The sequence below is a fragment of the Hermetia illucens genome, chromosome 6 (genome assembly GCF_905115235.1).
Source record: "Hermetia illucens chromosome 6, iHerIll2.2.curated.20191125, whole genome shotgun sequence".
In the NCBI taxonomy this organism is placed as follows: Eukaryota; Metazoa; Arthropoda; class Insecta; order Diptera; family Stratiomyidae; genus Hermetia; species Hermetia illucens.
Genome location: NC_051854.1, coordinates 29160301 through 29184295, shown reverse-complemented (window position 1 = coordinate 29184295; position 23995 = coordinate 29160301). Strand labels below are relative to the sequence as shown.

At 42.1% G+C, this 23995-nt stretch overlaps 1 protein-coding gene across 1 annotated transcript; it reads left to right on the top strand.

Moving 5' to 3' along the window:
- Window positions 1–15381: 15381 nt before the first annotated feature.
- Window positions 15382–16385, top strand: LOC119659309. The gene has a single exon (XM_038067324.1). It carries the CDS (start codon window positions 15556–15558, stop codon window positions 15871–15873), a length of 318 nt encoding a protein of 105 aa, XP_037923252.1. The 5' UTR covers window positions 15382–15555; the 3' UTR covers window positions 15874–16385.
- Window positions 16386–23995: the final 7610 nt, after the last annotated feature.

The window sequence follows — 23995 nt, the reverse complement described above, 5'->3', positions numbered from 1 at the left end:
ACTGTGTTTCGAACCCAGAGCAGTGATATTGGGAGTCTGACGCACCACCCTCTCAACCATCATGACATCGATTGCATGATCCGGTATATTTAAATCGCTCAGCTCTGGGTAGGCCACTGACAGTGATAATAGTGCCTGTCTCATTGGGATCTGTCGTCAAAAAATCTGTTTTATTCAGATTCAATCTTCTTTTGGCATGGTATGGGCGAGCAACCGGATCAGATGGTAATTTTAACACTGCTGGACTACCTTCCTTTTATATATTGGAGCGGTAGTGTTTTCTTGTCTGTCAGATGACTTTCTGCCTTCTTCAATAATCCGATTGATCACTGAGTCACAGTGTTGTGTCCCATCTTTTCGCTTTCTAGAGCTTAGATGCAATTTCGTCAGGCTCTTTGTTTTCCTAAATTTTATTTGTTTTATTACTTTCTCGGCTTCAGTGGGGCTGAGAGGTTGATCCAAATGTCGGAAGTGGAGAATGAACAAATTCTTCCGTTCCGTCCGTTGAAGCAATACAATTGTTCGATATCCTGTGTCCATCGGTGTCGGTTTTTGACAAGGCGATACAGATTGCTCTCGCCGTCCTGAGTGTCGAATTAGTTTATCGCAAAAATCTTTGTAATGGAACACTCGGGTAACAGCCCGAGAGTGGTATAGGTCGCCTTGTTGATCGTGTTTTTAACTTGGTTCCGCGATTTTTCCACATTGCGTAAGTGAGATAATTTCTTCTTTTTTCTTAGAAAAATCGCCACTATTTAATGCGCAGCAGGCCAGTTCGTTCCTCCCGTTGTTTTTCAGTGACTTGATTTGCAAAGCACTAATGAACGGCCGATGTTGAAGAGACATGGTCTCATAGGGAACGTCAGTCAGTGACGGTGATAAAACATCGGCTTTTTTGAGGATATTGTTAATTTGGGGTTTTACTATTCCCGTCCTTCCCGCCCGCAATGACGATATAGTCATCACGTTACAGGTTCTCGTATCGTGAAGTTGCAAGAAGGCATCTTTCTCAGCATCAAGTCAACCTATCTGTCTTTTGGCACCACCCCATTTCGAGTTTTTTGTAGAGCGCCATCTAAAGGTCTTTTGCGAGTTCCCCGGTTTCCAGTGAAGATACCAATATTTAGCGTACAGACACGAATTTGTTTTGCTCGCACTAATTTACTTATATCTTGCAGCCTTCTATGCGTAAGAACCCTTTCCCATTTCTCGATAGAATCAGAGTCCGTTCTGCTGCGTGGACTGAGCTGATCGCCTTAGCATTGTTCCAAGGCTTTAAGTTCAACACGGTCGTTTGGGTCGGCAATCTTCCGCGGGTCTTGTCCCCAAGAGTAGTCAGGTGGTGAAATGACGCCAACTATACTTTTTATTGTTCCTTTTGCTGGGGATAGTACTAAGTACATTGCCTGAACCCCAAATTTTTTATCTGGGCTTGGGATCATCGTGCTATATAACGTGACGGAGTTGCTTCTTGGAAAGGTTTTTTTATATTATAATATTATATCGTGTCCGCTTAACTGAGTGGTTAGAGCACAGGGCTGTCGTACGGAAGGTCGCGTTTCAAATCTCACTGATGGCAGTGGGATTTGTACAGTGATTTGACGTCGAATACCAGTCGACTCAGCTGTGAATGAATATCTGAGTTAAATCAGAGTAATAATTTTGGGTGGGCGCAATGCTGACCACATTGCCTCCTACACTATACTGTAGTGTACTGCTACGGTTTTGAATGATGTGCTCTAAAACACCCCTGATCCAATATGGATTATTTCACCAACGATTATTATTATTATAGTATTATATTAAAAATACTAACTTCAAATTTGCATGGACATCAATAAGAGGGGTTTTATGCCATGATGTAAAATGGAAAGACAAGATACTATGATGGGGTCCGTACGCAACCACACCCCGGATTTTCTCTCTACGCTCCTATTCATATATGAATACTTCACGATAGCGTGCACAAGAGTATTAATCGATGTAGAATGCTTAAAAACAAAGATCATATTATGTGACTTGCGGTTTCGTCCGGGGCAGAGGCAACTCATCAGACGCTGTCTCACCTCTTCTCTGAGAGCAGAGTGACCGAAGTGGTTACAAAGTTCGCCATCCACTTAATGGCAGACCGCACCAGTTGGAAGGCAACATGCTTTCTCGGTTGTGGTCCACGGAACCCTCATGTGTCGCGCATAACTTCTGAGACTTGAAACTGATCCGGCGTGCTAACTGAATTGTTAGGATTTAAATCGTTGTTTTTAAAAAATCGGGCCTGTATGAAGCACTTAGTTACTGTCGCCAATTTTATTTTACTGATTTATTTAGGTCGTTGTTGGCTGCAGACCACCAAACAGTCACTAATAACTTCTTCGGATGAAAAAACTCGGTTTTGGCATATGTTTTGGAGCCTCACCAATATCTAGCCATTGTGCTGATCTGCGACGACTTTTCATTACATGTCACTATTCTTTGCACAAACGGATCCTTTTTGTTACGGTAGAGTAGAGAATTGCAAATTTCCATTCGGTCCCCCATGCTTTGCTCTGTAAGTTCGTGCGGAATCCACTTATTAAGCTTCTTCACTTTTCCAAGCTGTTGCATGTGCCGGGAAATTGTCGAATAGTGTACGCCCACTTTCTCTAGAATGATGCATGTGTGTCAGATTTCACCACCAATCTCAGCTCGTCGTTGTCGATCGATGGTCTTGGATGTCGGCCGATCAACATTTTTTGAACCATCACTCTATGGTTCGGTCGTTCACAATATCAGCTCCAAATGCCCTGCAAATGTTTCTAGTTGGCGTAAAGGAGGCGTTTTTCACTCGCTTCTATATTTTTTTCTTTTCTGATCCTCTACAGGCACAATGACTTTTAAAACAGAAATAACACCTTCACCGAATGTACGACTATTTATACTCTTTTATTCATTACCACCAGCGCGCGGTAGTTTGACACATCAAAATCGCAACTAACTCCACTTGATTGTGAAATCTAATATTTCATCTGCAACCAGTGTACACAAACTAGATAAGGTAATGTCGTCCGAAGATCATCATCGTCCGTAGTATCCAGTAGTCTGTTTCGGTTTTAAAATCGTTGCGAATATTCTATTGAGAAGTGTTAAAATTTGTGGTTTTAATGTTTCTATCAATACAAATTTTTGTGAGAAATTGAAAATGGTAAGGTGCGCGATAAATGATTGTGACAGTTATAAAGTCAAAAGAGGAAGCACTTTGAGATTCTTTCGTTTTCCGAAGAATACGACAATTTGGGACGATTGGAGAAAACTTGTATGTAGGAGGATCGACTTTAAAAACGCTCAAATTATGTGTTCAGGCAGCAACTCAATGCTAGCAATAAAAAACACTTAGCTGTCTACAAATAGCAGAACTTACTATTTCTTCACTGAAAGGTATTTTTATGAAAAGGCAAATTCGGAAAATGGAAAATTCGAATAAAAAAATGCGCTTGTGTACTGAGGATATTTCTTCTGCCATTTCTCTTTACTCAAGCATACAGGATTCTATACAAGAGAAATGTAGCACTGCCAGCAGAGCCGATGCTAAAGAAATGGGCTGCCAAGGTAAAATTAAATCCTGGAATCGTGGATTCTGTGCTGCAACTACTATCAAAAACAAAGTACGACATTAAGGAACGACTGTTTGTTTTATCTTTTGACGAGATGAAGATCAGAAGTACTTTTGAGTGTAAGACCAACGACTGGCATTTAAATTATTTGCTTCCACAATCTGCCACTAAAAAGAGAAAAATTATTAAGATAGAAGAGAGAAGGTAACAATGTCGTTATAATGGCGAAAACCGACTACGACGACGCGGTATCATTGAAACTCAGAAATGGAAACTTTTTTTAACTACGTAAGGACCCGATGCCTGAGTCCATCAAACGCGTAGATCGACCCCCAAAGAAGCCAGTACAATATTCAAAGATATAACTAAATTAAGAATGCCAAATCCATCGTTACCACGCATCAGATGCCAGCCCAAGATACATAAGGAAGGACACGAAATGCGTGAGATAATCGCCGACTCGAACTCATCAACTTTCAAAATTGCGAAATGGTTAGCCCACGAATTTTCAGCCCTGGGAAACACAAGAAGCAGGGCACATAAACACAACCGAAATGATGGTATCATTCGATGTTAAATGCTTGTTCCCAAACACTCCGATCAAACCAGCTATTCACCAACTAGAAGTTTGGCTGAATAAATTAAACAACACAATTGATTGGAGGGCCAAAGTGAGACAATACACTAAATTGGCATCACTATGCATGGGTGAACATTATTTCACATTTCGTGAAAAATTTTATAAAACCACAGCGGGAGTCTCCATGGGCAACCCAATGTCACCACTGGTGACGGAAATGTTATGGCATACGTGGAAACAATCATCGAAGAAAAGGGGATAATGCCGAGGATTTGGTTCAGGTATGTCGATTATATATTTGCCGTAGTTGAAAAGGACAGGGTCGACAACACGTTAACAGAAATCAATAGAATACACCCGAAGATCCAATTCACAATAGAAAAAGAAGAACATGGATCGTTACCATTTTTGGACCTACGAGTAACAAACAATAGCGGAAAACTCGAATTCGAGATATACAGGAAGCCAACGGCAACCCAAAGAATGATACCAGCAACTTCGGCTCATACCGCAACACAAAAAATGGCTGCCTACAATTCAATGGTACACCGTCTCTGCACATACCCCCTAAACAAAGATGGCTTTCATAAAGAAAGAATGTTCATACTTGATACAGCTATCGTAGTTCGCAAATCCAAATCAATTGTGCAATTAACAATATCTGGAAATGAAGAATTTAAATATATTCCAATTTTTTTCTATTCATACGTGCGAAAAGAAAGAAATCGTGACTAAAGAAAGATTATTTCAATTTACTGGACATAATCAATTTATAGGCATTTTTTCTAAAAGAAAAGTAAGTTTAAATCAGATGGCATTTTTTGCATCTAAATTGAGTTGAAATTCACAAGACGTGAGAAAAAAAGAAAATCTTAGTAAATCTTTTTTCCGAATTATCGATGCTTAAATTGATTGTATATACATATCATGGGGAAGCCCCAATTCCAAACCGATTTTTACAATACCGAATAATTTTTTTATCTACTGAGCATTGAAAAAAGAAGGAAAGTAGTGAAAATGCCACAACTAAATACAGTACAAATTTGTTTACAAATCCAAATTCAATTCAAGTTTACAGTCAAGTCACCATAAAATTAGGACCACTTGCCGTGTTTAGGTCATTATTATTACTTTTATGTATGAGAAGGAAATTCACTTTCTTTATGCGGACCATACATAGCGTGTTACTTGATTTTCTCGGTGCATGCTTTGCTGTGTACATAGAAGTCGAGTGCCCACCGTTCATACATACAATTGCGGAAATGAGGTTGCATCGTGATTCAATTCTGTTATTATCGCTGGAAAATATTGTTCATATTACTGAAACGAGTTTTACCTGGATTCTGTGTTTATACCTTGTGTATTACACGCGCATTTTCTGAAAAATCAGCTCGATAGGTCGCCCATGTAAAAAAGCGTTATTAGTGGAGTTGATATGAGAAGATTCGCTATCACTAGAACGCCAATATCTCTGGTCAGTGTAATGGATTTTAGTTCACTTTAATTTCAGTATTTGAGGTCAAGATAGGTATGAAACTTTAGCTGTTTATGAGTCGGATATTAGTTTTTACACGTTTACATGATTTTGTTATATTTTTTATATAGAATAAGATATGTAATTTCAATTTTTGAAAAAAGTTCTCATAAAGTAATTATTTTCAATAATGCCGTTTTCTTTAATTTTTTGCTCGGAAAAAAACGTGCTCAAAGTAATTTTCTCAGTTTATCGTTGATTGGACGGAAAGAAAACGTGCTCAAAGTAATTTTCATAGTATATCGCTGATTATGTTATTAGAAGACAATTGCCTGAAGAACTAAAGCCTCTCTTTCGCTAAGGCGGTAGAAAAAGGCTCCAGTCAAAGATTGGTTATTAGGGAATTCAGCATCTGACAATCCAATTCTGTAACACGAAGAGTACGGGGACGGTCGAGAAAATCAACTGAGGTCCAGGATCGTCTACTTCTCCGTGTTGTGCGCAGGTCGCAGAATCTGCTGGCAACTCGTGGAAGCTGGGAATCACTGCAGGTACGACTGAACAGTGAAATTTATTTTTTATGTCTTATTTGTGTTACATTATGTTGCTGTATGTCTAGGTGTTCAAAATTGATTGCTTTCTGACCCACCCGAAAGCCCCGTTGAATGGATTGTCAAACGCTGGACCGCCGTATCTTACTGGTCGACTAACCAAAATTTATGTTGTTTTGAACAGATGGGATCCGTTATGTTCGACTTCCTTTTGGAAAACTTTACAACGTCAAATACCAAGTGCCGGCGGTTAAAAATTGAAGCGGATCCATGATAGTACGATGTTATTTTTCTCGTGATACAGTTGGTCCAATATTCAATGTCGTGGGTGTGGGATTTATGCTTCTCATGGATTTTGGAGGAAAAGATACACCTGGTAGTAAAACTAGTTGTGAGTTCGTATACTTCAGGCTCAAATTCCGGCTGCCGCAAGTCAAAATGGACGCGTCGCGTGCTACTCTTCTTGATCGCTTTGGGATTTAGTCAGGCCAAAGAGGCCCATTTGACCGTGTCCTCAACGTTGAGGCAATAATGGTGTCGACCCCGCTCAAGGGATTCGAAGGGTCCTCGTAAGGAGGCTGCAGCGGCTACCTTGAGGCGTCCGTTTTAATTAGGACAAGATTCGAGATCCCTGGCCACGTTTGCCACGGTTTTCGCGAGGTGATGGCTTCAGCTTGAGCAACAAATCACTAGGGTTGAGCCCCGACCTGAAGTCGAGATCATGGGGAGTCCCAGGCTCTCCCCATATATCGGCTCCGTGGGACTTGCAGCGAGCCAAGACCCTTCTTCGCCGCAGGTCTTGGGCCATTATAGCTGCCTTCAGCGTCCTGTGCCACGTTGCGAGCATCCCTTTAGACTGCGGTTGGTACGCAATTGTCCGGTAGCGTTTGAAACCGAGAGAGGAATCAACTTGCATTCCCTGGTCGGTTATTATAATTGCCGGCAGACCAAAGCGTAGAATTCATTCCCGGCAGAAGGCCTCGGCCCCAGATTGTGCAGTAATCTCTTTCAGAGGGACTCAGGCCACCGGGTGAACCTATCAATGATTGTGAGGCAATACCTAAAACCGTATGAGACTTGCAAAGGGTCAATGATGTTGAGGATATTGTGTGGAAACGCTTGATGAACTGAGAGAATATTCCTACCTCTTTCCTAACATGCTTTGTGATCTTACTCTTCTGGCATGCGCTGCACTGTTTGGCCACAGAATTAATGCCCTGATTTATGGACAGCGAGAAATATTTTGCGGGGACTAACCGATTTGCACTTGCGGGCTCCGTCACAAGGATGTTTTCCTACGTGACGGTTTCCAGAAAACGATTTTTTCTTTTATATATATTTTGAAAGCAGAACATATTGAGAGTATACTGTAGAAATCTAAGAAGGAAATCAATAAAAATTACTAAGTATAGGAAATTGAGCAGTAAAAGTTATGTTGACGTAATACATAGAAAACGAAAATTTTAACCACGTTTTTCTCAAAATCACATTTTTATGTTCAACCGATCTGGCTGAAATTTTTACACAATCTTCTGAACATCCGTAGTTCTGGTCCGAACCACGATTATGTATGTATTTTCATTAATAATTTCCTTCTGGATTTTCCAAGAAAAATTGACCTGATTTTCAAAGAACTCCTTTAATGTTTTGTAAGGTAAAATTATAATCGTGGTTCGGACGATAGAGGCAAGTATACAGAATAAGAGAACGTTTGAATTTTTATTGAGAGTTAGATTCGAGAAATCCATTGCTCTCCATAGAGATGAAACCGACTGGAATATTCTATGAAGGAAGGACATTCCGGAGAAACGGAATGGATTACAATTTGTCGCCAATATTTGTCGTTTAGATATCGACGTTGTCCTTCAAGCTGCTTTGTCCGGGAAATACAGAAGGGCTCAATGAAATATGTCATCTTTCCTTAAGCACCCTGACCGCGCTGGCGGTATCTGTTTCTCTCACCGAGTCATGCACCTTGGCCGAATAGATTTTAGATGGATTTGGAGAAGGAGATAAATAGAGTCGGATTGAAGATAAAAACCAACAAAGCCAAGGCTCTTGACCTGACTGGTCATCGCATTCTTCTTATTTGCAAGGTATGTCTGGAACTCTCGATATACATGCCAGAATCAAACATAGTAGCGGATATTTATTGACCAAATCATGACAAATAAAAAACTGTACTTTGAAGTGTTGTGCGTTAATTTATAGCAAACCGGTGCCACCTCGGACGTAGAACAATCGTTTGTCTTTCAGCAGGAAAACAAGCATAAATACACTTTTTACTTAGAAGGAGAATGGTAATAGTATAATACCCCTCGCCGACTCCATGTACCTCCCTAATCAACAAATGTTAACCTGATTGAATATTTATAGCATTTGTTCGAATTACAAGTCCATAAATATCGCATTTTCCCGAAAAATAATTTTTGGGAGAATCGTAGGAAGCATGGACCGAACCCTTAATAATCTGACGTTTACTTACAGTTATATGTGTGTTAGTGCTGCCAAGGGCATGCATACAAAACATTGAAGTTGAAATCAAGTTGGGGGGGGGGGGGGGGGAGTTGTAGTGTGTTCAGGGAATCCCTTATCGTCCGATCCCTCTGCCGGTCGAGTTTAATCTTCTTCGTAGTAAGAAGAGCCCGAACATACGCAATACGGTTCCAGCTACCACCGCAGCATCTCTCTGACAATGTTGTCTGGAGAGAGCTCCCCTGTGTCTGCATAAAGCTGCTGGCGGAGGCCGTCCCACCTCTCGCAAGAGAAAAAGGTGTGTTCAGCGTCATCCGCCACTCTATTGCAGAACACACAATCAGGAGATTGCGCCTTCCCAACCCTGTGCAGGTAAGACTGAAAACCTCCACGCCCACTTAGAAGTTGGGTAAGGAAGTAATCAATCTCACCGTGCTTTCTGTTCAACAATGGGTCTAATTTGTTGATGAGCCGCGCAGCCCACTTGCCCTTTGACTCATTTTGCCAAGAAAGTTGCCACTGGCTAAGGGTGCGTTGACGTTCTTCACGGGCAACCACTTCTCTTAAGTTTTCGCCCTTATGGCGATAGATAGCTTTGCGCTCCTTGGCAAGGAGGGCAACGGGGATCACTCCCGCAATCACCATCACAGCCGGTTCGGAGACGGTGCGATAAGCAGACGCCACTCGCAAAGCTCCCCGCCTCTGCACTTGAGCGAGGCGTTTACGATGCACCTCCTTGTCAAGGGCATCAGCCCATACCTCCGCACCATAGAGAAGGACTGCGTTGTTCTCATGAGGAGACGTCTCCTAGTTGATATAGGGCCGCCGACATTCGCCATTAGCCGACTCAAGGCCGCGACTCCTGCTGCAGTCCTGTCCGCCGCTGCTTTGATTTGCTCGAAGAAGCTCATCTTCGAGTCGAGCATTAAACCAAGGTATTTAATCGCTGGTCTTGACTCTATAGTCAACTCGCCGATCGATATGGGACGAAGGGTCGGGATTCTCCTTCTGGTCAGGATGACTACTTCGGTTTTTTCCAGCGCAAGGTTGAAACCGTGAGCAGTCATCCATCCGCTTATCCGTCGCATCAATATGCCAAGTCTTCTTTGCGCCTGTTCAACAGTGCGTCCGGCAACAAGTGCCGCAACGTCGTCTGCATAACCGACCAGGCGGGACTCTTCGGGCATATCGAGTCTCAGTAGACTATCGTAGGAAGCGTTCTAGAGGTGCGGCCCTAGGATAGATGCCTGCGCTACTCCCGACGTGATTTCCATCCTCCTCTGGCCCTCTAGCGTCTCATAAAACAGGGAGCGGTCTTTCAGATAATCCCTCAATATCCGCAAGAGATAGCTTGGCACGTGAAAGGAGTTCTCTAGTGTGCCTAGCATATCTGTCCATCTTACGGAATTAAAGGCATTTCTGACATCAAGCGTTATGAGGTGCACTATCCGTCGAGATCGACGACTGTGTGCCCCGGCTCGATTAAACGCATCTACGACCTCCATAACAGCATCCACTGTAGATTTCCCTGTTCTAAACCCGAACTGGCTTGCAGATAAGTCCCCGGCAGCACGGATCGCTTCAGCGGGTCTACCCCTGATGAGCTTCTCGAGCACTTTTCCGGCCGTGTCAAGCATACACAGCGGTCGATATGCAGACGGGAGCTCCGGGTCTCCTTTACCCTTACTGATCAACGCGAGTCTGGCCACTTTCCAGCGACAAGGAAAAATGCCCTCCTTCAAGCACGCGTTGAACGCTTCGAGCAGCAATTCGGGCCGTTGGCGGAACACCAGTTTGTAAACTTCCGCCGGGATGCCATCAGGACCTAGCGCCTTCCTGTTTTTCATAGTGAGAACCGCTTCTTCGAGTTCTCCCATTGTGAAAAGGGGACAATCCACGACGCTTTCCGCGCTATTTACATCAACCCGTACAGGGTGTCTGGGGAACAATGCCCGCGCAATGCGGTCCATCTGGTCAGTGCTCAATATGCAGGGCTTCCGTAGAGCCCCGATTTTCCGAGTGACAAGCTTATAGCCAAGTCCCCACGGGTCATCATTCACCTCATGAACAAGATTTTGCCAGCCGCGAGCTTTGCTTTTATTTATAGCGCTGCGGAGTCTCCTTTTTGCTGATCTATATTGTGCCTTTATGGCACATGCCTCCTCGTTGGCGTACAAACGTTGTGCCAAACGGCGGAGCTTATGACACTCCTTCCGTAGGTCGGCAATTTCTGCCGTCCATCAGAACATAGAAGGTTTGTCGCGCCTGGGGCCTCTCCGGGGCATGGAAGCCTCACACGCCGTCGTTATCAGATTCATCACTGAATTTACGACGGTGTCAGCTGCGACACCACCACCCCCCGGAGTGCCCCCCAGCGCGGCCCCACCTGCTCCAAGAGCTTCGACGAACCTTCCGATGTTCACCCTCGCGATATTCCACACGCAGGGGGAACGTCGTGTTGGTGCTCACCGGCAAGTAGCGTCAAACACTTCGAAAGCAATGTACTGATGATCACTTGCCGAGAAGTCTTCTAGGACTCGCCACCCGTCCACCGATGATGCCAGAGATTCCGACGCAAAAGTGATGTCAGGAATGCTTCCTTCACAACCTGGGCGCCGAAACGTTGGCGTGGATCCGGTGTTTAAAATTACGAGCCCGGTTCTCGCCGCCATTTCCAGAATCCGTTTCCCTTTGGAGTCTGATTGAGGCATGCCCCATTCAAGGGCCCTGGCATTAAAATCACCGCCAACCAGGATTCGTCCCTCCGTGCTCGAAACGGCGTCTTCCAGAGCATCAAGCCGGTGCTGAAAGTCCGGAATCGACTCATTCGGCGTCAGGTAAACGCTAAAAAACGTTATCCCTAAACACCCGATGCAGACAAATCCGTCCCCCCGGCCTTCGGCAAGAACACGAAGTCGAACGTCGTCCCGAACCCAGATGGCAGCGGTGCCCGATAAGTCGAAATACCATGATCAATCAGCACTAGATCAGCATTTACTTCCGCAGCGAACTGTGCTAGCAACTGGTGAGCGGTTGCACTCCGGTGCATGTTAATTTGCAAAATGCGGATCATGGCGTTCGCACCCTAACCCTCTCCAATTCCGCCCTGAAGATCGGACACCGTCCCGAGCCCGCAGTGTGTGCGAAAAAGCAAATCCCGTCTTGAAAAGTATTTTTCCAATTAAAACAGTTGTGCACTGTTAACGATTAAGGTTAGGTGTAGATCTGAAATAATAAAAAACTTGTTTCTTTTTCGTTGGTGTGGATATTTATTCTTGCAAATACCGATATTTCGGGAACCACTTGTTCCCTTCATCAGTGCTTACACTCAGATAGGTGTGGAGGTTTTGTCCAGTTATATAACCGCTGTGCTCCACAGTGCAGAGAAACGAACCTTAAATGTGTTTTCCTTAAACAACATTTTCGAAATCGGCGTACACGATAGCATGAAAACTCTGATCAACTTTGTATACATCTACATAATATGGTATGATTGGTAATTGTTTTCAATAAGTTCGAAAGCAACAAAAATAGTTAAAAAAAATTTTAGAAATTCGACGTAAAAACCAATTCTTTTCTTAAATTGTCCGCCATTTCTTCCCCATGCATTTTTCAAAGGCTGTATGTCCCCAAAATAAAATGCCCTGGTTTGTTTTGTCCAGGTCAAAGGCGAGGAAGCGGGAGAGTGTATGCCAAATTAAAACTCCTGCCGAAATTATATATGGTTTGAAAATAATTTAGAAGAAAAATTGTATAACGTATCGCAAAAGTCTTTCGTACTAAAATTCCTAAAATCAGGCATGAAAGATCATCCGTGACGAAACATATAATAGAAGGACAAGCCTTTCTAAATACGGATCTAGGAAACGAGCATTCTCCGCTCTTCTCTGCCAGAATCCGCTTTAGACCACAAACACCTTCTCTTTTTGGAATCTTAATGATTATTCCCTTCTTTCACTCTCTGGCAAACATTTCGGATTCCCAAAATTTTCGTACGAGTGAAAGTAGCAGATGTTAAACCTTGCGGCTTTACTCCGTTTTTACTTTACTACCAATATTGGTCTGAACATCGAAGTCGATGGTAAGTAACCAAAAGACCGGCCGAAAAGTTAAGGGGGCAACCACATTAGGTTTTCAAAAATGCATAGATCGTTGGCTTGACAGAAATTTCAAGCCGAAATTCGCATTCCTTTAGGTTTTATGGGCATAGAACCAAGCGATTGTCGGGTACAAATTCAGGCTCGAACGCCCAAGAGGTAGTTGTAGAGCTATGTAAATGGCGAATTTATAAATGCTTGGCGTGAGTCCCCCGTACGAGTGCATTTGTATTTGATGTAACTGTATTTTGTTCCTAATTAAGAGTGATAAATGTCTTCGTATTCGAAAGGAGATTTTTCAAACGCGTTTTTCAGGTTTGTGGGAATTGTAACCCAAAAAGTTATAAACCGTTCACTATGAAATTTGGAGGTATCATTCTCTACATTCTTTCGTCCTGTGAATTGGTACTTGAGAATACAATCAAAGCCTTCCCTGCTTGTCATAAGAGGCAATTAAAAGGGGGGCTAGTTACCAGCAACTTTTGAAACTTTATTGCTACCGAAACGTCAACAACGCCTCGCATAGGGACCTTTGGCCATTGGAAATGGACTATGAATGGCTTCTGCAATGTGTACATGCTCCTCAACAACGATAACGAGAGCCCTCAGAATGCTCGCTGTCACCAACTTGAGTGAAAATTCCAACGATATATACTGAACATTCTGGGCCTAAGTGGAGTAAAATGGTGGAACTATTGCTTGCAGCTTGCTTGTGGTTGCATCGTTCGATGTTCCTGTAAAGGACGTCAACGGTCGACTTCTCATCCACGATGGTGAACAATTGAAGAGGTGAAAAGAACACTTCACCATGGTTCTTGACCGTATTACATGCAGTGAGGTTCCTCCTCTTGTGGATGAAAAGGGTAGACACCGTAACATGCGGATACGGACTGTTCCTCCAAGCAGAAGAGAAATCATTACGGCCATCACTGCACTCAAACGGAGTAAAGCTGGACGATCTCCCAGCAGAGTTATTCATCGCTGCACCTGCAGATCTGCTGCTTCTACTTGTACTTGGAAATCCGACACATTTCCCAGAGAGTGGAAGAAGGGGATGATCGTTAAGGTTCCAAAAAAGGGCATACGTTTTGAATGTGAAAATTGGAGTACTCCTTGCGTGTTCACTCGCGTCGCAAAAATAATAGCTGGTACGCATCAAATTACATCTCGAAAGCTCGATCGACAGAGAGCAGGCTGGTTTCCGTTCGAGATCCTCCTGCATTGACCACATCAAGACCCTACGGAAAATTTTGGAACAGTGCACGGAATTTAGATCTGGGGCATTTCGGAGAAACTGATAGCTATTATCAGAGCGACATATGATGGCGCAAAATTTAACGTGCTGGGCCGAGGTAAAATCCTGGAAGATTTTGAGGTCCAACACGAAGTTCCCCAAGGTTATATCCTGTCACCGATATTATTTCTTTTTGTTATCGGTGACGTTCTTCATGTTGCTTTGCTCAGAAGATGTGGAGGAATTCAATGGACTATAACATCTTTCCTCAAACACATCGATTACATGCCCTCATGACATCTGTATGCTCCTTCGCCGGGTTATCGACCTCTGGCTCTGGATTTGGACAAAGGGACAAATAGAGTTAGACTGAAGATAAACACTAACAAAAATAAAGTTCTCAGTCTGACGGTTCATCGCACTCTCCCTTTCTACATTAATGGGCAGAACATCAAAGGGGTCGATCAATTTGTATATCTAGGAAAAAACCCTATCAACATATTTAGATAGAATAAAATCCGAGAATCCTGAACCGGTTACATAGAAATTAAATGTTGCCGATTATTCAGTCAGCTCAACTAGCAATTCCCGGGGGCATGATTTATTTTTTTAAATGCTATCTATTATGCAGTCTGCTCTAACATAAATAAACTTGTGGACTGTTGCTGTACGTGCATTGCTGCACTTAACCTAGAGAAGTCTACAATGCTAATCTTCCAATCTTTCGATATTTCATTGATTTGATGTTGGATAATCGTGACGATCAATAGATATTTGTCTGGAGGATGCGTAACAATTTCGATAATTTCTCTGATACACCCAAGCTTCTAAACCATCGGATGTCGATTTTCCATCGGGAGTTAATCTCGCATAAGTGGCAATATGTACTTACTTCTCCGAGGTAATTGTGTCGTATCCGTAATTGTCGACATTTTTTTCAAAAATACCGATATTTCGGGAGCAACTTATTTTCTTCATTAGTGCTGGCTTAAAGCAAAAAAAAAAACGATTAAATAAAAAGACCGACTAGCGAGGAAACGACGTCACTCTTATTTTTCTATAGTTCTCAACTCAAATCTGCGCTACGTGCTAATATTTAAAACTACAGTTTATGTACGCATCTGCGTTCGATTGTGGATATCTTAAATTTCCTCAAGTTATTTCTCGGCTTTTAAATGTACTGACGACGGAAGAAAAGATGAGAAAAATTAACGGTAGAACAATTTCTTATGTTTCTGCTATATTCAAAGAAATAACGTAAAGACGATAATGGTTGAAACCATCATTGCTTCTTGAGCGGATCATCTTCTGGTGCTTGGAAAGGTTTTATGCAATCGGAAAAACTTGAGAATGAAGCTTATGGAAAAGATTCCTCACATCAGCCTCAGGTGGACAAGTTCGAGGTAACCAACATTGACTGGTTCAGTTAGTTATCCACGAGCACTGTAGCGTAGCTGTTGGATGTTAGTGACCTATAGACGACGAAATTGAACTTGAATATTCAACAAACGTGAGTGGTATATCAGTGCATAAACTAGAGAAAAGGAAATTTGCATAATGAAGTGTCGGGTGCTGTTGATTTTTATCGTTGTTTTGTTCCTAATTGCTGCAAACGTTGAAGGTCGAAGGCGCGTTAAAAAGATTAAACACAAACAGAACAAACAGCTTTCTGCAGAAAGTAAGGAGACATCGCCGCCGAATTTTTTCCGTTTGCTGGTGATGCGATTGGTCTATGGCATGGCAGCTCAAATGGGATTCGAAGAAAGGATATCAGGAATCTTTAACGGAGCCTTTGTACCTCCCAATGCAGAGGAGGACTATTTCGACTTTGGAGTTTCCGATGGTGACGAATTTGGATTGCTCGACGATATTTAAAGTGCTCGATTAAAATTTTAGCTATATAAAATGGAAATAACATCGAGAAGTAGTTTTTTGTCGCCGATTCCAATATCAATAATTCCGATAAATATAAAGACATACAAATTTACGAATATGAGATTGGGATTTCTAATTGTCTCCTGATTGTGTGGAGTGTACAGATTGCTTGCATCATTTTCTCTTTGAAAAAAGTAGCATAGATTTTATTTCGGTCCCACTTTGAACCCTAGACTTTTTATACCCAGGCGATCCTGTTGAAGTCCGTAATATTTTAAAACAACAAATGCGCATATTGTTGATATTGGTTTCGGCAACGCTCGCGACGGTTATCTTGCTTTAATCTATTGTAATACGATTTAACGTAAACCATAATTTATTTATTTATTTGTGTAAATGTGTCTATAAAGTGTATGTTCTGTATTTATTCTGTGTGACTGTATAAGCTCGAAAAAAATGAATACTGTGTAAATATGATGAAGCACAACCGATAAAAACGATATTACAAATCTTTAATCTAGTTTAATTTCCCGTGAAAATTACAACACTCTACAATGGAGCGTAATCAATTGAACAGATGATGAATGAATTAACATTTCATCGAGTTTGAAGAGAACCAAAACCCGACTGATGACCGCCTTTGGTACTTTTGGAGTAATCTTTATGTGCTGTGCTCCCATTTTAATTTCATTAACAGAATCAAATCAAGTGGGCGCATTCTTAATCTGTGCCTATGTTCAGTTATATGCCCATGTACGACTAATTTGTAATTTATTTCCAACAATCAGTTAAATTTTTCTGGAGAAAAGAGGACGGACTGTAAATGTTAAGAGAGCTTGCAGAAAATTATGCTAAAATGGTTCAGAAACAATGAGTATTTGAGTTTAGTTTGAGTTTCTGGGATTTGAATGGATTTTAGGTTTTTTTGTGCGAGAGCTGGAGTTTGAAGAAGTCGATGTTCTGCTTTGAAGTTTCAAAGAAAAAATAAATCTTAATACATGCTTATGACGCTTTGGCACACGATCAAACGGATTTGAAACTAAACGAGGTTTAAGAAGTCTTGTATTTAAGACCGCCATTAAGCATTTTCAAAGCAATTTTCAGGAAATGTATAAAGTGATGCTGGTACAATACAATTTAAGCCTTGTTAAGAATTCACACTATGTCCGCCATTCGAAATTTTGACCTTCATAAGAAAAGGACTTTTCTCTTTATAGTACATTAGGTGCTCGCATTTTGGGTTATTCACCTGAATTGTTATGATGTAAAAAGAATTTGTAAAGTGCGCCTCGAACTGGAGTGTGCATTTTGGGTCTCTCAAATTGAACGAGTATGTCGCCTTTCTCCACACATGCAAACCAAAGGTAAAACGCTGTGAGTTTGATAATTATCTTTGAAAGTTTGTTTTCGTTTATATCTCTGTACGAAAGTTTTTTTTTCATTTCTCTCATTGTAAGATATTCCCAATTGATTTGCTAAACTTTGTGAGTAAATCTTGACATGATTGGAAGTATTTCCAAAAGTTGAATCATAAAAAGTCAAGAAAGAGAAGTTGCAAACCTACTTTCATTGACTTTACCTTTTGAAACTTTCGTATACAAATCAGTTGCATTTTGTAAGCCTTCATAGGGAACTAACCCCCCAAAGATATTTGAAATAAATGCAATCATTTTTCAGTTCTGTTGGTGAGATTTTCGACTTTCCCATCAATATGTAAAAGGCAACAGATGTGATTGACTGGGATCTATTACAGGGACGAAAATTGAATGTAAATTTTTAGGGGTTTTGTGCACACCAAAACCCTATTAAAATCGCGCCAGTGTTTAGAATTTTTATCCACTAAAACTACCCTCAACTACCTCCCGCTCCTACCCCGTGGAACCACCTTTAGATATTACACCATGGGGCGGAGTTAGCTTACTTTAGCTAGGTCTCCATCTGTTTATCCGCGGTGATCGTAATCGCGCCTTCCTCACCTCTTCCGCTTTTCGCAATTTATTTTGGATCGTAGCGATCATAGAGTTATTCGGAATTCAATTCTTCTGGCAAGCTACCATTCTCTAGGCAAAATTTTCTGGTGATAGCATTTCACCTAGAGTTTCCTCTAAGTTCCTCCTTTCTTTCACGAGCCTCGGGCATTGAAAGAATACGTGCGCCATGTCCTCCAGGATCCCATTGCAGCTTGGTCAGTCAGGTCTAATTTAAAGCTAGTATATAGGTATTGACGGTATCCACCATGGTCGTTGAGAAACTGGGTGAGATTTTAATTAATCTCCTCACGTTTTCACTCTAGCCAATCTCTAATGTTATTTAACTATAAATCTCTTATTTTCGGCTTTTTTCGTTTCCGATAAAGAGATGGAGTTGATGTTATCTCTATATATGTTCTTCATCTTTTTTGCCAAGAAGTTAGTCGGCACCATTCCTAAGATGACGAACGCCGCATCATCTGAGACGGTCCGAAAGGCAGAAAAGGCCCCTAGGGTCGTCCTTCTGTAGATCGCACTTAGTTTATGTGCGTTAGATAAGATGGATCTCACCACCCTGATTACAAGCAGCCTGTAAGTATGCTGCGGGCCGCATTCGGCATCATTCTTGCCTACAGTGGATGCCTTTTTGTAAATACACCCCACGTTCTGTTTGAAACTGAGCTTTGTATCTATCATCACTCCTATTTGATGGTAGGTTTGGAAGTGATGATATGATTTCCGCTTCCGTCTTCTCCTCCGTAACTGCCAGGCCAGTATTAGTCAACAAAGCTTTAACAGCACTGATCGCTTCTATATACAGCCTCAATTGGCCAAATTGAAAGCATTTTTCAAATCCAGGGTTACTATCACGCAATATTTACTGGTATTATCATTTTCATGAATTGCATTTTCGGTCAGGCCAGTTACCAATTTGATGGCATCAATGGTTGATCTGACTTTACGGAACCGATACTATCGACCTGAGAGGCCTCTTTGGCTTTCAACGACCATTAACAGTCTATTATAAATTACCCGCTCTAGCATAGACCCATATGGGTCTATAGAGCTAATGCACGTCTAAATCGGAATCGTCGCTTTTCTTCGTCATAGACTTAGTCCAGGTAGAGGTGAGATAATATCAAATCACCACTAAGCATATCAAACGATCGTCGTTGTTCCGGCTGGTCGTTTCCCATCGACTATTCAGGTCGAACTAGCGAGTTGTCATTGGCAATTGAATGAACGCAATATTTTACATTATTTACTTCACGCAATACATGCATCTTCGTTTCCATTACCGCGAGGCAGCGGCGATTGTCTTTGTTATGTGGCCATCATACGGAACCATTGCAATAGATTTTAGATTTGAGACATTCGTTGATGCTTCGAACGCAACGTGTGCCAGTTCTGGAGCGTCAAAGGCTCTAGATTGCGCTTATGCGAAAAACAAGTGCAATTTACCATTGGGAACATCGTTCCATTACTCTCCTATCACTCTTAGAACTCATCCAACCTTCACTCATTCATAAATTCTAGGATTCCGAGATCTTTCTCAAATAGTGGAAGATGATTATTAAGATGTTCTGCTGTTGTAAAAATCTCGGGATAAAAATAATGTGGAAAAGCTAAACCTAGGATAAAACCCTTCCTTCATTGACAGTTCTATGTTAGTCTCGAGGCGAACGCCCTTCTCGTCGGGCTGCTCAAGTGGAAAGATGAGGATTCTGTGGATACCCCCCCCCCCCCCCCCTTAACTGCACCATCCTAGTTTTAAAGATATTCCGCTCCACGCACGGTCAAGTCGTTAATTTTTCCCCCTTTTTAAGGCTTTATGTGAATTTTCAGAAACTACCAAACCCAAAAGTCTGACAGAAATCACGAACCCCACCTATGTGATATCTAGGGCACAAAATACCCTTTATATTGATATCTGCTCAAATAAAGTTAATAATAGTAGGGTAGGTAGGTATCAGTGGCCGCTCCGAGAAGCCCAATTAGCGCTTTGGTGCGCCGTTTTGATGCCACAAACACCTAAGACCGTGACTGTTGTTATAGGAACAGGGAAGCGGAGTCCAGCTGGCTCGGATCTTCAGAGCCAGCCCGTAGCATTCACGAAGGAAAGCAGCTCTCCGACCCTGTAACTAGAAATCTCACTGAGGTCCCCAAAGAATGGTTTACCCAGTGTCCGCAGCCTGACTCGAGCCAGAGCCGGGCAATCGCAGAGAAAGTGCATGAGGGTTTCCTCTCCTTCTCCGCAGCTTCGGCAATGCGGGTTGTAGGGTAAGCCGAGCCTAGCGGCATGGTCCCCTATGGGCCAGTGCCCCGTGCAGACCGCCGTAATCTTGAATGCATTTGCACGCGTCTGGCACAGGAGCTCTCGTGATCGGGCTATGTTATAAGCGGGCCAAATTCTCCTTGATTTGGCACAGCTTGTAAGCCTTCGCCATCTCAGGCCCGCGGCTGCTAGGTAGTGCGAGTAGACTCGGCCCCCGACAGCCGCCAGCGGAACACCGACTGTGTTCCCCGAGGGACTACCAAGAGCAGAGCCTTGCCTGGCCAATCCGTCAGCCCGCTCATTCCCTTCTATGTTCCTATGCCCGGGAACCCAGAGGAGAGTGATCTTGAGCGTGCCGCCCAGATGGTTGAGCGTGTCTCTGCACTGCCCCACCAACCGGGAAGATGTCGTCGTTGAGTACAAGGCCTTGATGGCCGCTTGGCTGTCGGTCAGAATGGCTATGTTACGCTTGGGGCTCGAATCACGCTCCAGCCATCGACAGACTTCCAATATCGCCAGTACTTCCGCCTGGAATACACTGGTGAAACCTGGGAGACCATACGACTTGGATACACCGTGTGTATTCGAGAAAACCCCCGCGCCGACTCCATAGGCCATCTTTGATCCGTCCGTAAAGAATACCGTGTCATAGTTTTGCAACACGCCGCCGGTCTTCCACTTTGCCCTGGTTGGAAGGTCCACAGCAAAGTTTCTTGTGAAGTTCAGCTTGCGTGTGACATAGTCCGTGGGGGATGCCCAGATTTCTCGAGGTATTTCATCTAGAATGTTGCTGTGGCCGTAGGACTTCGCTGCCCAGCATCCGGACTCACGTAGTCTGACGGCACTGCACGCTGCAACATATTTGATGTGGAGGTCAAGGAGGAGGAGATGCAGGAGTACATTGAGAGCATCTGCCGGGCAAGACTGCAGTATTATATATTTTTTGGGAACTTAAGGATCCTCATTAAGTTCATTCTGGAATAATAAAATCAGTAATATGTGTTACGATATGAAGCATATATTACAAGCTACATACAAATAGAACGTTACATTACACACTAGAAATACACAAAATCTTTCATATCTGAAGCTCCAAACTTTCGGTTTTGACTTGTCCAACAAATGTACCACGCTTAGAACCCTTGGATTTTGATAAAAATGTACCGATTGTCTCGAAATGGCATGCAAAGAGGCTAGCAAGCGTCATTTGATGGCTACTTCACTGGGTAGTTGGTGAACACATCAAATCTTAAGGTAAAATTGTCGTTATAGTGTACATAGATGGCGAAGTAAATGTTAGCATATTTCCCATGACTTCGTCGGCCCATGAATCGCGTTATTTAACCGATTAAATTATTGAAACACCCAGCGTGAATATGAGATACTTGTGTGAATTGTCAAACAAGACTTCTTTAGACCGTGAGGACCTAGAAGGCAAAAGAGAGACTTTAAGGCTATTCAGGGCCCATGAGTCGGTCAAGTTAAATTATTTTAGTAAATCGTCGTATTTTTACAACAACTTCGGAATTGAATTAGTGCAGACTGTTTTGATAGCACACTATCCGTGAAAACAGGTGATTGAATTGAGCAGGAGATAATTCGCAGCTAATGCAAACCTGTTAACATGAAAGTATTGTAGGAGCAATTGAGGCACTTTTCCAAGATAGGGGATGCAACTCTGAAAGGGTAGGGGAGATGGAGGTATTTGTCGAAGTTGAACACATTTTTCACGCTCCCTATTAAACATTTTGTGATACAGCGGGAAAACGTAGTTCCAACGACCGATGCTCGCAATTTGATAAATTTGCAATTTCTACGGAATATGCTAATCGACTCACTGATGTATGAATAACAATAACTACCAACACACGTTCAACCATATGCGGATGACTAGTTAGTGCCTGCTGTTAATTGAAATCTCGCAATAGTGTGTAGGGATATACAATGCGACGTTGATACGAGGAAAACGCTGATGCACTACATTTTGGCTTCCAGAATGCTTATAATAGCTGCTTACAGCTAGCTTGTTCCAAACCATCGATACCAGCATTGACCAACATTACTGACGTTTGAATTGCAGGTTCTGGTCCCTTCTTTTCCTAAGGCATCTGAGACGAAATTACCCTCTACGTCACAATAACCATGTATTCAGAATTATTCTACCATACTGATGTTTAAACATCGTGTTCAAACGAGCTATACATTCAATTATTTTAAAATAAAAAAGTTCTACATTTCGAAACGATGTTTAGAGTAATGAAGGGGGTGTTTAAAGTTTAAGCCTGCTTGGATATTGCGGCTTATTGCTATGCGACTATCAATCAATTGTTCGTTAATTACCCAAATTATCGCTCTCAGAATTGATACATCTCAGCGTGAAACTGTTGTATATTGTCCCAATCTGAGAGCTCCAGAACCCTGTTCTGTTTTTGGGCCATCGGTGTAAAAAACTTTAGTGTAGCGTACCATGTATCCTGTATTCGGTCTGTCCTGGTTTTCTTTGCCGCCGAGGATAACCTTATATTTCCTACAAAGCAGATATATAGGGACCTGAGAAACAGAAGTTATTTCCGAGTTTTTCTAATAACACTTGCAGTTGTCTGTGCTCTGGTCTCCGCAGTTTCTCTATAGACCTATATATATATAGTTTATGAGCCGCTCTCAGTGTGGTGGTTTGAATATATGTACATTATATATTTATGGATTGAAAATTGAGTAATGCATATGGAATAATGGGAAATGTCGTGCTCACGACGGCAGTAAAATTCAGACATACAGTTGTTTGGAGTGAACCTCCCTTAAAGTGAAGACTCTTTTGTCTCATCTTAACCTACCACACTACACCTGTATAGGCCAACATCGTACTAATGATAGCACAGCACATACATATTTATACATGAGGCCTGAGTAACTATGCTGAGGCAAGAGCCCAAAGAAGTTTTGTATCTCGAATAATTGCCAGATATTTGACCTGTTTCATAATTGGAGAATCATTCACCTCATGTCTATAAGGCGAAAATCGTCCAGATTCCATTTTTCTGTTAACAATCTAATGATGGTTTTATTTGACTGATGCACTCCAGTTGTAGAGGATAGATCACATCCACTAACGTAATCCTTGCGGTTTACCAACAGTACAAAGGACTAATAAGGTATGAGTACTCGCCTATCCCCTCCCTTACATATACTGGTTGTCGTAACGCCAAATATTTATATCTGTTGTCTGTATTTTAATCTTAAATAAGCAATTTTTTCCCTCTTATGAAATAGCATGCCAAGCTACTAAAAACGGTCTACGAATGCTGAGCAAAAATTTCTGGCATCAATATGGTTATGCACTCGGTAAAATGTTGTTACTAGCTGCGGCACGTAGTCTGGCCATTTCCGAGCGAAAGTGTTTTCAAGCAACATCTTTCTCGGAATCCAAGGATAGTTAGAGTACGAAATTTGAAAATACAACCGACGTATGTGCCTTCAATAATCTCCATCTCCACATTAATTGGTTTCTAATACGGAGAGCCATTAGGCATTCAGCAGGAAGTTGAATAAATGATAAATTCTGAACTAGAGAGAAAATCACCATCGCTTGCAATCCCACCTGAACCCAATGACCTTTGTGGGCTTTTTTCTTGTTTTTCCAGATAGGGAAAAAAGGGCTTTTGGCTGGAGTTGATATTTGTTTTATTTTTAATTTGGAACCAGGGCTGGTTATTCAATTCGTAAAAATAGGAGAACTTGTTTGTTGTTTGTTTTTCCCAGTTAACGTTCACTCCCTCTGCCATTCAGACCCTGGCTATGCAAATAAAGGGTTTTATCTAATGAAATGATCTATGCACGTCCCTTGATAGGAATACTAGCCAACGTTTTCCTTTACCAC